The 16,369-nt window shown below is 42.8% G+C and overlaps 2 protein-coding genes across 2 annotated transcripts; both read right to left on the minus strand.

The window, feature by feature from the left end:
* Positions 1 to 1,236: 1,236 nt before the first annotated feature.
* Positions 1,237 to 3,078, minus strand: gadd45ga (growth arrest and DNA damage inducible gamma a). The gene is made up of 4 exons (XM_021606514.3): positions 2,821 to 3,078; positions 2,600 to 2,701; positions 2,269 to 2,479; positions 1,237 to 2,065 (listed from the first exon to the last, which is right to left on the minus strand). Exons 1-4 carry the CDS (start codon positions 2,877 to 2,879, stop codon positions 1,952 to 1,954), a joined length of 486 nt encoding a protein of 161 aa, XP_021462189.1. The 5' UTR covers positions 2,880 to 3,078; the 3' UTR covers positions 1,237 to 1,951.
* Positions 3,079 to 6,807: 3,729 nt separating this feature from the next.
* creb3l3l (cAMP responsive element binding protein 3-like 3 like) lies at positions 6,808 to 15,399 on the minus strand. Its single transcript, XM_021606513.3, has 10 exons — positions 15,255 to 15,399; positions 13,994 to 14,131; positions 12,649 to 13,039; positions 11,618 to 11,724; positions 10,668 to 10,760; positions 9,926 to 10,032; positions 9,640 to 9,708; positions 9,428 to 9,512; positions 8,672 to 8,765; positions 6,808 to 8,445 (listed from the first exon to the last, which is right to left on the minus strand). The coding sequence occupies exons 2-10, from the start codon at positions 14,129 to 14,131 to the stop codon at positions 8,024 to 8,026; spliced, it is 1,506 nt and encodes a 501-aa protein (XP_021462188.3). The 5' UTR covers positions 15,255 to 15,399; the 3' UTR covers positions 6,808 to 8,023.
* Between the last annotated feature and the right edge of the window lie 970 nt (positions 15,400 to 16,369).

Consider the following 16,369-nt stretch of genomic DNA (forward strand, 5'->3'; position numbering starts at 1 on the left):
CCTGCTCTCCTGCGCCTGACTCCTACACCTCTCACCAAGACGCATGTTATCACACACCCCCTTTACCTGAATGCACTTTCTGTAAATTGCTCTAGACAATGCAGTGCAAATGTACAAGTAATAATCCTACACATTGGAGGGATTGCAGTGGCTGCCCAGTGCCTTCTAGTCCAGTGACTAGGGGGAATTCCTATTGACTAGACTTCTATTAATCTCAACTCAGTTTAGCGGTCTTCTTCTCATAGAATAGCACGATGAGTGTTTACAGGAAGAGTGTGTGCGTGTGTGTGTTCCCCTTAACTCAGACTCTTTGATGTGGACGTGTTGACTGTCAGCTTAGGGCTACACCACATCCACCTTTCCTCTGACCGCGTGAGCCCCTTTCCAACTCACAGCCCCCAGCCCGGACTTTCAAGACCATGTCAAGGCGTGTGGTTGTGCATGTGTTACTGGAAAGACCACATGCATACACATGGTAATTACTCATAGCTGTGCTCACTTTCCCTTTTGAATAAGTTTGAATCTGTCCTTGGTTTGTGTAATGCTTTACGATAGTGTTTGTGCGCAAGAGCTATAGCATCTCGGAAACCTGTCACTCAGGATGTGCAAGTGTGCATTGCTGTTTCCTAACAGCGTGTAATCCCCTCCAGTGAAACAAAATGTGTGCAACTGTACTTCATGATTTATTAAGAAAATCCAGTTAGCACACTTCCCCGGTTACACACACACCACCAGCCCCCCCCCCCCCCCCCCCCCCCCCTTGCTGACAGTGCAGAAGCCATGCTCTGGAGACAAAGAGAGCCCTCTAAAGCACAGGCTCCTAGCCTCTCTTCTCCAGCCCGCCCCCGTCTCTGGCCCCCCCAGCCCTGGTTGCGGTTGTGCAAGCTGTTGCAGTAAGCAGCTGGTGTATGGGTGAGGAAAGGTCACTGCTTGCCTGCCTGAAAAAGCTTGTGTCTGAACCGCTAGTGTTGCAACTACCTCCTCCTACCTGTCACCCAGTTATTCTTACTCTCTCCATCAACCCCCCGCAACCCCCCCCCCCCCCCCTTTGGGGTTCTTTGTGCCACACTTCCTGCCTCACCTATCTCTGTCCAATCAGATGCCACTCTGCAGCAGGTTCATCCTATCAGATTCCACTCCATCAGAGACAGGGTCAAGTGAGTGCAAACTGCACATCACTGGAGATTGCTGCACAGAACAATATATATTTTTTCAAATCACAGCATAGAACTTGGGTAAAGTTTAAAGCATTTATTAAGAAATTGTGTAAAATGTGTTTACAGTTTCATAACAAACAGAATGGCAGTAAAATAATCAATACAATTCATAGTCCAACAAATTGATGTTTGCCAAGTTCATTCAGTGGTAGGCCATAAGAACAGCTTGCATCATTTTAAGAAAGTTATTGTCTCTGAGTTTCAATCCGAGCACTCCCCAGTGTCTTTGTAAAACTTAAAAAATTAAGTCCAATATTTTCCTTTCTCTTCTGAGAACCTTCTGAAGTCCGTCTTCTTCCACAACTCTTTCTGCTACAACAAAACCACCTCACATCCAGCCATGTTTCATATTTTCACAAGTCCACCTCCTCCTCCTCCTCTCTCTTTCTCTGACCATCCCCTCAGTTCACCCCTAACTCTTGACCTTAGCCAGGGCAGCTATAGGGTCATGACCTGTCTCTGTGTACTGCAGAGTCCATTCCAGTTCAAGTCCCTATCCTGATCTGGGATTTCATGACATGACATGGGCCCAGTCCACATACACCTGGGCCAGTCCACATGAGTAATCCAGAACCACACTGCCTTCCCACACTGCACTCTGGGTCCTTGGTTACAGCCACAGCCTTATATTCCAATAGACAGGCAGGCTTCAAACCCTGAGGTTTCCGATTTATTTGATGCTTTCTTCGTCATCTTCATCATCGTCAAATGAAGCATGCAGAGGGTGTAGTTGTTCAGCGTTCAGGGAGGGTGATGGTGGGAACCCAGTCATACACACTGCGGCTCTCCTCACAGAACAGATGCAGTTTGTCCAAAGCAGGGTCTTTCCACGACTCAGCACCAGGGCTCTGTGAGGACGAGAGAGGGAGCAGGAATTAGAATCATGAAAAACACATCAGATAGACAGCTACTCTATATCATATAGAATGAGATTGAATGAGTGGCATGCTTATTGCTTTGTCAGCGCTCAGGGCGACCACTATCAGCAAGAACTATGGGTAAAACATGCTGACTGGATGACTCGTGATCAAGCATATAGACCAGGACGTACCGTGACAAGAATGCAATGTGCGTCCTTGGGTTCCCCAGTTTCGTCCGTGCCCACGAGGTCAGCCAGGCGCTCGATATCGTTTACGCGCACCACGTTGATGTCGTTGTCGAAGCAGAAAGCCTGGATGAGGGTGAAGTGGATCTGGAGCGCGATGTCGCATTCGTACTCCTCGTCTGTCGCCAGAACGCAGAATGCCACATTGTCTGCGTCACTGTTGAAATAAACATGAGAGGCAGTTTAGAAGCGGGTCCTATTCTGTAATTGTACACTACGCCATACATCGGAGCATGAATACTTAGTGCATGACAAAAACCATTAGGAGTGTACTTACACATTCATAACTTTGGCAGACTCGTAGACTCCCACCGTAAGATAGTCCTGCTTCTTTGCAGACACCAACAGCTCCTCCAGGGCTGTGCCTGCAATTTGCACTCTGAAGAGAAAAATATATATTATTCATCTCTGCACACTGTCATTACATAGTAACACAGTATCAAAAGGTTCCAACTGCAGTAGGTTTGCATTCGTTTGTAAAATGTGTAGGCTATTTACCTATCGGTGGTATCGAGTGCGCTCTCCTGTCCACGGATCTCTTCCAGTTCCAGAGTCATGATTATAATCCAAGTGTATATCGGGCTTGCTTAATAATTGATAGATACAGGCTTACAATTCACCGGCAGCTCTTGCGTTATTCTGGGCTCTCGCAGCGTTACAGTCGTTATATAGCAGGTCAGCGGAGTTTCTCGGCAAGAGGCGTGGTTTTCCCCTGCTGACGGTCGTGATTGGCTTTGGGTATGTGCGGAGCCAAATGTCCCTGTGTGTTACAGTTGCGCTTGTTGACAACCCCACGTGGGACAGGATTACAATATTACAAGAAATCCCCCCACCTTCATTGACTTTTGCCTTGGCTCGCTGCCAACATCCAACATCAGCACTGTGCAAAACTGAAATTTCCCCTTTTATATCAATTTGAAAACACCTCACAGAAAAGAGGCTATGGGGCACAGACTTGAAACGAATGAAACTTGCAGAACTGAATAAAGCTCCCAACCTGTACTCTTTGTTCAATTACGGTATTAAAATTGACATGCACTCACAGGGCATGTGAAGCCTACATTTTATTGTCTCTTATAAGACAAAATGGAGGTCATGCATAATTCGTTTCTTTAGGGCTGTTTAGTATTGATAGGTAATAATGCCTTATTGGTTTGCAATTGAACCAATACCAAAAGTTGTAAAGGCTTTTGGTATCTGGGCTACTTGCAGCAACGTTAAACATAAAATGTGTGCCTTATCTATTTTCCCAAAGTTGTTATTGGTTCCAATACGTATCTGAGCAGCCAAGTGAAATACGTTTTTTTTTTTTTTACGGAGAAATGACAAGCGGAAGAGAACAGCTTGCACGCGGCACACGCCAGTGTTTTGCATCTGAGGCGCAAGAACATAATTGCCCGTCTTGGCGCGTGGCGATTTATCGCCAAGACAACAGCCGCTGTCAGAATAATGGCGCGTGCCCCACCTGCCTCCTGTTCTTTCAGGATGAGATTGAGGCCGGGGGGGAGTCAGGGTGTGTGTGCAACTGCAACAGCTACTGCAACAGCTGCGGACAGATGCACGTGCTCACTAAAGCCTCGTTCTTACCTGGTTCTAAACATGCTTCCTTTGTTCTTAACTTGTCCACATTCTGATTGTGCCCACATTTTCAGAAAAATGTGCACATGGTACTAAAATGTGTCTCTTATCCGTACATTGTGCCCACATTGTGACCACATTGTGACCCACATCCTGGTCCCTCCCTGTATGGAAATGATTTGACAGCTTTTCTTACAAAATAATATGTATTTATTTATTTTAAGACACCTATTGATGCCATAAGTCAATGGTGCCACCCGTCAATGATTGTAGAAGGTGGATAATGATTATTTAAATGGTTTCACTGTCCATATCCGTCTTCACTTGTAAGGTATCCAGACACAATGCATGCCGAACTACCTCCGAAGGTGGTCAGGCAAGATCTAATCACAATCAGACCACAGTGTGTTTTTTTAATTGCACAATGTGTCTTTTAATTGTCTAAACCTGTCTGGACATGTGGGAAAAATCAGAATGCAAACAAGATCAGGACAAAGGATGCATGTTAGAACCAGGTATAAACAGGGATTTAGAGTGGCACAGGCTGGCCCTCTCACTCTTTTATCATTCTGATGAATGGGTTTGATTGATACGTCTGATAGCTCGTTGAAAGATTTGACATACTAGCTCTTTAACAGTTATCAACTATTTGTCTGCTATCCACACTCCCTTTTTACTCATCTGTCAGAGTCGCCTATGAATAACGACTTGATAGGCCATCTCATGAACTATTAGCTCTGGCCTAGGCTACTCAGCACTGAAATTGGAATACAATTCATGGCCAATCCTATAGGTACTTCACTCTACTAGGACTAACAATAGAAAGTTAGATAATACATATGATTGTGAAACTTGTTATAATACAATGACTATTACTAGATCTGATATAGGCCTACAATAGGCCTACATAGGCAGGCATCATTTAAAACAGTGTTGCCCCTTAGTCAAAGGATGGCTAAAACAGTTGAGCCCTACACGGGCATGAATTTTAAGCCCTACCCATGCCCGTGACGTTAAGGCCCTACCCTACCAAGGCCGGATTGCTTCTGCCAAATTTAAGGCCTGGCCCTGCCCTGCCAGACGCTCTAAATCAGAAATAACTTCCTCCATGAGTATATCCATAAGCTGCTCCGATCTGTCTGTCACTCGCTCCCTTCGCACAACTCACTCTGCATGCACTCTGCTCATGGCTGCTCTGAGTCTGTGAGTTTCCATAGCAACAGGATCTGCTTGGGCTGCTCTGCTCAATGAAGAGAGATGAGATGGCAGTTAGCTGTCAGCTACTTTTCGTCACCCTAAACTCTGACAAAGCTCAAGGAACATTATTATTTTCTGTGAAATAATCTCTCCTGTTGTGTATTTGACGAGGTTAAAGTACGTCTGACACCATGTTATGATCTTAGTCAGATATCACTGTACTACACAGCAAAGCACAAGCAAATGGCTCAACTACAAAATGTTAGCGATCAATTTAGTGATACCCGAGCCCTGCATGTAGCCTAGTTATTGATGAAATTAACTGGCCCTACCAGGCCCTAAACCTCATATGTCAGGGCTGTCAGGCTCCAACCGGGTAGCAGAGCTCTACAAAACTGTGCAGACGTCGCCACCCGGTGGTAGTAAATGAGAATGACCTTTACCCTACATTGCCAGACATAGTTGTTGAATAACAAAGACTCATGATGACTCTATTATGAGTCATTTATTCCTTATAGAAGAAGGTGGTGATCATGTGCTGTTATTCACTCTTCTGTTGTAAGTGATGAATCAATGATGCTATCACACACTATCCTATACTTCCATCCACCCCTCCAACCTCCTCTCATCCTTCCATCCACTCAAACATTCCAGCATCTATCATCATACCTTCTTCACTCCATCCCTTTCTACATGCATCCCATCTTTAAAACATGTGTCTAGGGAAGTACAATTGTTTAAAATGAGGGGCCCAGATCTGCTAGCCTGGCCCCAGATCTGTTTGTGCTCTTGCACTCTACAGTCAAAGTGCACTAAAACTTGCTCAATTTTGGTATGACAATGAGTGACAGGGATTTTTTGGCATGATAGCACAGACTGGCACTCAAGCTAACAATTTGCAGATGTCTGAACACATTTATACTATGCAAAAATAAGTAATTGTAGTATGCAGAGAGGACTATTGGAGGTGGAATTGAATGTCTAACTATTAGGCCCAATGGCTGTCAATTCCCTATTTACTAAAACAAAAACTTAACCAACTTATAAGAGGAAGTCGTCAATGTTAGTTAAAAACCCTCATTTATTTAGAAGACATTTGACATTGAGCTTTGCAGCCCGGGTGTCTCCTTACTGCCTCCACACAGGCTTGTGCTGCTGCGGACTGGGTGGGCTGAGAAGCCTCTACCTCTACCATTTTGATAGATGATACCAAATGAGCATCTTGCTCAGCTTCTATAGCTTCCAGTGGCCATGACTTTCATAACATTTCCATGATGACCTAATAATGTAGCCTATATTTTAACAAACCTATCTCATGAGACGGAAATAACCTCATACCTCAAGTAATTGTCTTCCAACAAGAAACCATTTCTATGAGCATTTTGTATTGAAGATTGCCAACTAAACTTGAGCAAAACATGGTTTACACAACTAGACCATTTCATTATTTTTGATTTAACCGATTTGGAAGACCAGGTGTGATGAATTTAGTCCATCACTGGCCTAAGTGCGACACTTCAGGAACAGGGTTGCCAACCTATGAACTAGACCTTGGGAAAATCCCCAGAAAAACGTATAGCTAGATCTAACAAACTGTGGTAACACCAATTTCTGCACAAAGAAACAGCACACGTGTAAGCAATATTTGAGCACCATGGACAGTAGCACCAAACTCATGACAATCCTTAATAAAAAACATTTAAAAAAAGGGACTTTTAATAGTGAAGTTTAATGTCATACATTAATTGTTAAAAATGAACATTACAATCATTCCAGCCTATTTACATTCCAATTTCGGACTATGGCATATCAGTGCTTCTTTTCAACATGATTAAGCTACATCTAAATCTCTTCTTTGACATATCAAAAATAACAAAGAGTTCCAATACCATTTAGATTTCATAATTCACTGAACTGAAGAAAAAGAAGAAAAGACAACAAAAATGCCTCACTGAATGAACTGACAGGTCATTACACTTGAGTATAGTTATACTGCAACACTGAATTAACATAGCTAATAGATTAAAACAAATTGTTCACCTCTCCATATGACATACACTTAAAAATATGTCCAGAGGTTTACAGGGGTAAACATACTGTAGGTCCAGAGAGAGAACCACTGGATAAAGGACTCACAGCTCCTCCCTAAAAAGGTCAAAACTAGTCACAGTTCCGCCACTGGCACTGGAAAATGGGGACTAATTCCAGAGCACTCCCATTTTCAGTCGTTTAAATTTGTCAACAAGCTAAAAGCAAAACAAAGAAAACACAAAAGAAAGCATGAAAACCCTTGTTACAAGGAAAATACCAAGAGATGTCCACAAAATCCAAATGGCCAAATGTCCTGCAATGTCTAAAGCAGAGTATACAGACAGATCAACCACTAAGCTAGCATCATGAGTACACATTTACACTATGGATGCTGAATGTGCAAAGTAAACTAGCAGAGGACTAGACATGCGCTATGGAAGGAATTGGTCATTCGCTAGCAAAGTGCTTAGCAACAAGACCTGTTGGAGACACGAAAACACAGATGGCAAGAACTAATCATTTTGTTTTTCAAGAGAGAATTTGTGTTTTAAAGTCTTCAGCAGTCAAGTGATTTCAACAGATGACTATTCCCTTTCATAGTGTACTTCACCCCCCCCCCCCCTGATGAGAGGCTAACGCATAACAATGGAAATCTCAGTAGTCCATTCTACCACTGGAACGGAACATCAGAACAAAGTGCTCAAAGAGGAACAGTAGTATCACCAGGAGAAGGAGGAACAGATAGAGGAATACTGTCATAACAGAACATCTACTACCCTTTTCCCACCGGGTTTCAATCAACATTATCAATAACAACTGAAACCTTTGATTCGCCCCCTTCATCCTAGCCCGCTTCCTCCCTCTGTTAGTTGATTCAAATCTGGCTCTTATCTGTCTACATCTCATCCGAGCGGTGTTGCTGTATAATGATGGACGTTGGCTTCCTGTCGATCCAGTTTTCCTTGGTCCCTGGAACCTCGTAGGCCACAGGCGTTCCCACTGGATCTCTGGATCCCTCCTGCAGGCCCCCGGGCCCAGCCCCCGGCTTCAGCTCGTTTTGACCTGGTTTGGGGAAGTCTGCAGACGAGTTGCTGTTGACTCCGCTTTCTGTTTCCGACTGCTCCACCTTCTGGTAGTCCGGTGTGTGGTTCTGGCCTCCAGTGAACATTGCCTTGGGGTTCTCTACCTTGGCCACTAGGAGGAGGCTGAGAGGGGGCGGCTCAGCGCTGTCAGTTTCCTCCACAGGCTCAGAGTAAGCCAGGGGCAAGGGGTCTGGGGTGTCATCAACAGCCACGGAACGCAAGGTCCTGGACACAACTACAGTTCAAAGGGAAAAGGCTTGTTAACGTATTCTGCATTCTTACACAATGTTTCATACAGCACCTTAACTGGAAGAGACAGGAAATATTTGTGAACAATTTTAGATGTGGTTTATTGTTGTATACATAGCTATTCTTTGAATGTTGTTTTCAACAGAAGAACATGCTATTCATAGTTTAGACATAGCCTTAGCATTTCAGACGACACTTCTCTCCTGACTTACCGGAAGAGGGGGTGTATATCTCCTTCTGTCCAGGGCTGCGGCCAAACGGGTTGACAGAGGGGAAGATGATGAGGCAGAAAGACAGCAGGAACACCTGAGCAGAGAAGGAAAAAAAACATAAGAAAGTTGTTAAAAATGTGGTGTGTGCGACCCAGATTTACAAACCCAGTAGATGAGGTACATCGGTCAACAAAGATGAACGCAAAAAGTATTTTACTGTGTAATAAAAAAAAAAAAAATCTTCCATTTGTTTTTCTATGCTAAAGTAACCTTGTTTTGTATAAGAAATATAATTCTCATCATTACGGACCCAAGCAGCACTCGTCTTCTGTTAACCGAAGCGGAAGTACTTGTTGGTTTATGTTTCCAACATACCATTGTTTGGCAGTGGGACAAAATAATGGGTAGTCAAAGTTGCGTTGGCCTCAATAGAACACTTACATAAAATACACTAGTACAGTACAGGCAGGCACTCCTTGAGCACCATATGAAACCACAAGCAAGCCTCAATCAGGGTTGGGCTATCATGTCCCAAAACAGTTGAAGCTATACAAACAGTTGAAGCTATACTCTTTCAGGCTGAGCTGGCAACCTGAAAGAGCAGGATGTAGCACCCACCATGTTAAAGTTAACTTCAATTTGAAAAAGGTTGACAAACAAAATGTCAACAAGATACATCTGCAGACGTAAACTTGTATGTGAGAGTCCTTCAGTACTAGTTTTGCTACTAGATCTACTCTGTGTTAGTCCTCTTACCATGACACAGGTGCTGGTGGTGGTTGTCTTCATGGTTGACATCTTCATCATGGACTGCAATTTCCTCAGCTGCTCTATCAGAGACCTAGACAGGGGGAGAATAATAACACCCATTGGACATTTTCTCAATGTTAGTCTACAAACGTTCATTCTCTGATACTCATCATAACAACATTCACTCCATAATCATGATAACAGCAGTGGTGTCTTACATGTTTTGTTTCTGCAGTTGTTGGACCTTCTTCTGCAGCTCCTGGTTGTGAGCGGTGCAGATGGAAACCCTAGGCACCAATCAGCAATAACTCAAGTCAATCAACCAATCAAACTCTACTTAACACAGACACACAAACACCTTTTGACCCAACGAAGACATAACAAACAGGCTAAACATTGGTGAAGTGAAATGGTGAAAATCAATCATACGATGACTAATACTTTATTAGTAGTGTGTGCTGGCTTTCAATTCATTTTCAGAGATCCCGCCATTCTTTCTCTCACCTGTTCTCCAGGCCGTCCACGTACACCTTCTTCTTCTTCCTACTCTCCTGGGCCGACTGCTTGTTGCGGATCTTCCTCCTCACCCTCTTCAGGGTCCTCTCCTCCGCCTGCGACAAAGACAGAGGAGGAATGGTTACCCATCACATGCTTGACATGATTGAGCGGATAGTACACAGTGCTGAGGAGCAGTCTGCCGTCACACTGCTGGAGCCAAACAAGCTATCTGGGACGGTTTCTCATTTGGTTTGATTGGAAGTGATTCTGCAGGGTTTTATTTATTTTTTCTCATTTTGAAAAAAAGGGTCAACAAATAATTACGCTGTAGTCAAACGTGCGTGCAGGAGAGATGTCTATTATTTAATAGACATTTTCTGTCCGCTGGCCAAATATGAAACATAGATTAGAGGAGGCTGGTGAGAATGGGCTCATTGTAATGGAATAGAGTCAAACGTGTTTCCATATGTTTGATACCATTCCATTTATTCCATTTCAGCCATTACAATGAGCCCATCCTCCTATGGCTCCTCCCACCAGCCTCATATGATAGATTTTGCCTTCATAATAGCAAGCTCAACACTCTAAAGTAGCAACAAATTGGGTAGATTGTGTCACACCCTCCCTGGCTGTCATTTTTAAGGGGTGCTCCCTGAATGCCAATTAGATCAATGTTTACAATGGTTTCTAGGTTGGTCTCCAGCGCGTCAACAAGTATTTGGAATAAATCAATGGAGAAAATGATGACCTTAGTAAGAGGCATGCAGGACGGTATGGTTGCTCCTTCCTTAGCGAGAAGTCTCCTTTCCTCATCAGTCAGAACAATCTCCTTGAACTGGAACTAAAAGGGAAGAAAAACATGTTTATTTGTTTTATGAGATGTGCTGAAGATCTGCTCAAGGCCACACGTACACCACTTTGCCACAAAGATTAGGTCTTGTGAGATTACATTTTGTTCATGTACTCCAGGGATCATAACTAGTAGCCGCGGGCCGATTATGTTCTTGAGCGGCTGGTCAGGGGGCCAGAACATAATTACAAATAATTTGCTGAATCTACTAGTTAATGATGCCTGGAGTACATTAACAAAATGTTCGCACACATTATCTTATTATTTGACCCTGCTGGTCATCTATGAACATTTGAACACTTTGGGCTTAATGGTCATGTACTCTTATAAAATCGGAATCCGGCACAGCCAGAAGAGGACTGTCCACCCCTCAGTGCCTGGTTCCTCTAGATTTCTTCCTAGGTTCCTGCCTTTCTAGGGAGTTTTTCTTAGCCACCGTTCTCTCTACATCTGCATTGCTTGCTTGATGTTTGGGGTTTTAGGCTGGGTTTCTGGCTAAGCACAAATAAAACCACCCGGAGGCCAAATTCATCCAGCCAGTTGGGGAACCCTGGTGTACTCAAATAATGTACAATGCCATTCTTACTAAAACAATGAGTTTGGAAGTAAGTTTAATGGAGAAACTGCCACTTCCATTTGCGATACTACATCAAAGAAGTTACTGCAAACAACAGACATGCGATACAACAGGATATGTACTGCCATTGTTTTTTGTACCACATTGGGCGACGCTCCTCACCTCCTCTTCGTCAACAAAACAAAAACAGCCTTTCCGGATGACATCTTCCGAGACTTGATCATCTTGTTTCCTCGTCTATAATATATTCATTTGATTATGTGAAACTCACCAGATCAGCTTTGTTGTTCTGTGAAGAGTCCTCTATGGCGAGAGAACAGGGAAGTTCTTCACTGGAATAGATCTGTTCCACTTCCATCCCCTCACTGTCCAGGTCGTCTGATGAACAGGAGAGCACAAACATATTCATTTTTTTATGTTCACATGAACAGTAAAGTTCTCAAACCTTACTAGGTTATTCTTTTGAAATCTTCTAGCCCAAGGACACAAGTCTAGTGACTGGACTCAAATCTGCTAGACTTAATACCCAAAACATAGAAGAGATAGCTGGAATTAGGTGGTGCGAGTCTAACTGATCTTTATAGTTTTAATGGGAATATTTAAGATGAATAAAGTTCATATTCAGTAAAGAGTGATTAACACAATACTTAACATATTTAAGTTTTCGCTTGCTGTAATACACATGATTTCCAGTGTTCTGTTCAAGTAAGGTTCTGTTGATAGGGATAGACACCAGACTGGAGGTACAAGGACCAAGGACACGGATTATTATTGTATTCTTGTGAAACTGTGATTCTGTAGCAGCTGACAACATTACTGCATTCGATTTTGACTTCCAAAAAAGGCTCTCAGCTGGCGCTTACAGATCACTTGGTACCGTCTGATTACAATTAAAAATGGCATGTCTCCAAGAGGCCAGCTAGACATTTTCTCTGCTTCTGTTCTGGAGGTGTCTCCCTGCCTGTTGCAACTTGTAATAAACCAGATTGATTTCGGATAGATTTGATCAACGACTGCTCTGTTTCACCTGGAAATTCCCCATTACAATAGTTGATTGGGTGGTGTGCTACATTATTCATGATTCATGACCAGCTGGGCTAGTGTGTGTGTGTTGTGTACGGTCACACCTGGGAACCTCTTCATTTGCAAAGCCCCCTAAAGTTAGTCTGTAGACGCTCAAACTACCAACAAACTATCCAATTAGTTGAATTGTCAAGAGCCAATTTGATGTCATGCAACTATTCATACCACCCAAAGCTATGAACCTGCTAGACAAGTATAAAGGTCTAGATCAACATTTACCCAGATCAATAAAGACATCCATGTCAGGCTTCTCAGCCCTCACACTCTGTAGAGCATTCATGTCTCCTCCCTGAAGTAGAGAGTAGCTGTGGTCCGTTTGCACAGCCAGGGCTTCAGGGCTCTCAGCCTCGAGCTCCAGGGCCATCAGGGGACTGTCGGAGTAGCCCGGGCTGGGCTGGGAGTACCCTGGGCTGGGTGCGGTATCACTGTCACTCCCCTGGGGGCTGGGGCAGGCCAGGAAGTTCTGTCCAACTACGCCCCCAGTGCTGCTGTCATCAGAGATGCCGCTGTCGCTGCCCAGTGGAGAGTGTGAAGCACACGAGGCAGCCATGTTGTCTTCTCCCTCCAGCAGGCTGGACAGGAAGTCCTCAGTGTCCATGCCTGTCAGCATCTACAACAAACACAGCAGGATGTTGGTGTCCATTCAATGACTGTTTATTCTACAAAGACAAAATGTGAAAAATTGTTATTCTGCTTTAAAGTAAGGAAGTAGTGCTGAGCAATTAGTGCTTTTCGAAGTCGTTTCGGTCGATTATAAAAAGATAATCAGGGTTTTCGATTTTGATATTTTTTTTAGATATTAAATGCACTTTGCATTATGTGGGTTGAATGTTTATTAATTTATAAAATAATGAATAAAAGTCCCATGATGGTAGTGGTTGCCCATTACTGCTTATCACATATGAATCCATCATTTAGTCAAATGACTTTACATTAATAAAATATTTTTTAAATTACTATTATTTCATTCCAAGTCATCATCTCATCTCTATAGCGCTGCTGCCTATGCTGTCTGACAAAATCACTATTTTAGTAGATCAAAGAAAATATGACTTCTGAATACCAACTGTCAATTACTAAGATAATGTATTTTCAGGCTCATGAAGCAACTGCTTTCTATCCCTGTTGATCGCACGTTCTCTCAGTCTCCGTGTCTGCTCCGTTCAGACCGGACAAGTTTAAGCAGGCGCGCAATGGATTATGGTTATTGTAGTTAATTACCACGCTTTCTGCACTAAACTATGTAGAATATTGGCCTGCTGGAAACGACAACTGCCTACTACATCGCACAGTTCAGGCTTCATCTGATTTATCTCTAGAGGAAAATATTGAACCAACGTCAGTAGTTAGTTTAAAAAAAAATCTAAAAAATAACTGATATTTCAGTTAATCGCTCAGCACTATAAGGAAGTTTATCACATTATTGATGTAAAACAATAAAATAAATTATTCTGCTTTACTAGATACCATTAAATTAATGGTTCGTTCCCTGACAATTACTAAATTCTATTAGCCTATTGGTTAGCAAACATAAAACAGTGTTATTCCTAAGTGGGAGACATACATCTTGCTCGGCGAGCCAGTTTTCTAGCCCATTTCCATCTGTGAAGAAGGGATCGTCGGCTCCAGTCTCTCCATACTGGCACAGGATCCCCAGAAGATCGACTCCATCCATATCAGGAAGATCCTCAGTGACTGACATCTGGGAAAACAGAATCAGCAATGTCACCATTACAATCAGGAAATATAAGACTTTGGTTTGGGGGCAGGTTCAGTTCAATGATGTGTGATAAGAGAATTTTGACTGAACTCATTCTTGTTCAAATAAAAAGGCAAATATATAGGAATATCCTACCCAATAACTGTATCTTTAATTTTAAATTCTCTAACATGTAAATTCTGGACATGAGAAATTCTGGAGAGAGACTAAAGTGAGAATTGACACAAGTCACTAGTGTTCGGCAGCCCCCACACAGTATACAGCTGCGCGCTCCCATCAATGACCTCATTCTTATACATCGCCCCGCCCACTTCCCCCTTTGTCACATGAGAAGCAACAAAACAAGCCAGTCTACCTGCCGCGTTCATATGCAAGTCGGAACTAAGAAACTCGGAAAGGTCGACTTGCTGATTCGTTGAACGCGGAAGGCGAATATATACAACCAGTTAGCAAGTCGGGGGTTTCCGAGTTTCCTAATTCAGACTAGTACATGAACGCGGCATAAAATGTTCGTGATAATATTGCACTTCAAATCTGTATGAAGTACTCACATTTGATATGAACTGCTGCTGCGAAAAATCTAGCTCACAAATAAATGTAAACCAGTTTGTGCTCAGTAGGCCGATGGTTAGTTAGCAAGCTAGCTAGGTAACGTTAGCCAGATACATTGTTGCCGGCCTAGTTCATCTAGCTTTCGTTAACTACAATAAATAGCATTGTTAGCATAGAAATATAATGTACTGACAGTGCAGACACAAGGGTTAGTAGGTAACGTTAGGCTAGTTAGTTAGCTAATCAAGAGTTTGCTTGCCATACTCAACACAACTGCATAGTTGACCAGCCAATGCATGTTCCATGACCTACTAAATTTGACAAATAACTGAACATAGCATTTCCATAAAATATAAAGAATCGATGGTCATAAACTGCACACCACGGCTTTACACATGTTTAAACTGACAGCAGCTAACGTTATAACGTTAATAATGTGCCAGCACGACAGATTCATCTGTGGAAATATTGCTGAGGGCGTGGTCGTTGTTGTATGTGTTCGTTTATTAATAAAATAAATAGCATTCATTTATCATGTCTCAAATATACTTACCTTTCTCAGTATACTGCCTGACAAGTTACAATAGCATTCGAGTGAATCAGTGAAGCTATTTTCGTTTTCTATTCCCCGTTACTGTATGTAGAGTACACTCTCAAGTATGACTACTCTCTTCCTGATGAAATCACCTTGCAGTTCCAACAAGACAGAAATTGCGTCATCACGTATCGACGAGTCAGCATGCGCAATATTAGTCCGTTATGGGAAATGTAGTATAGTGTGTGCAATACAGTATGATCACAGTACACAGACTCAAACTATACTAAACCATGAATCAAAGGCATCACAAATGGATGAGGTTTACTGCTTGTGAAAATGTACTCTTAATAGGATATAATGGCATTTTCTCTCATACATTTCTCGTACATCTTTGATATTTTTGTTTCTTCAGAAAATATTGAGCTGCACGAAGAGAGACATACTGAGACGAGGGCACGACAAAGCCTATTTCGCCTCAGGAGACTGAAAAGATTTGGCATGGGTCCCCAGATCCTCAAAAGGTTCTACAGGTGCATCATCGAGAGCATCACTGGTTGCATCACTGCCTGGTATGGCAACTGCTCGGCCTCCGTCCGCAAGGCACTACAAAGGGTAGTGCGTACAGCCCAGTACATCACTGGGGCCAAGCTTCCTGCCATCCAGGACCTCTATATCATGCGGTGTCAGAGGAAGGCCCTAAAAATTGTCAAATACTCCGGCCACCATAGTTATCGACTGTTCTCTCTGCTACCACACGGCAAGCGGTACCGGAGCGCCAAGTCTAGGTCCAAAAGCCTTAACAGCTTCTACCCCCAAGCCATAAGATTCCTGAACAGCTAATCAAAGGTCTACCCAGACCCCTCTTTTATGCTGCTGCTACTCTCTGTTTATAATCTATGCATAGTCACTTTAACTCTACCTACATGTACATATTACCTCGACTAACCAGCACCCCTTGTATATAGCCTTGCTTGTTTTTTACTGCTGCTGTTGAATTATTTGTTACTTTATATAAATATATATATACTTTTTCAAATGTATTTTTATTAACTTCTTAAAGCATTGTTGGTTAAGGGCTTGTAAGTAAGCGTTTCACTGTAATTAATACCTGTTGTATTCGGTGCATGTGA

This window comes from Oncorhynchus mykiss, chromosome 6, assembly GCF_057628025.1.
Source record: "Oncorhynchus mykiss isolate SJ-2025 chromosome 6, ASM5762802v1, whole genome shotgun sequence".
Taxonomy (NCBI): Eukaryota; Metazoa; Chordata; class Actinopteri; order Salmoniformes; family Salmonidae; genus Oncorhynchus; species Oncorhynchus mykiss.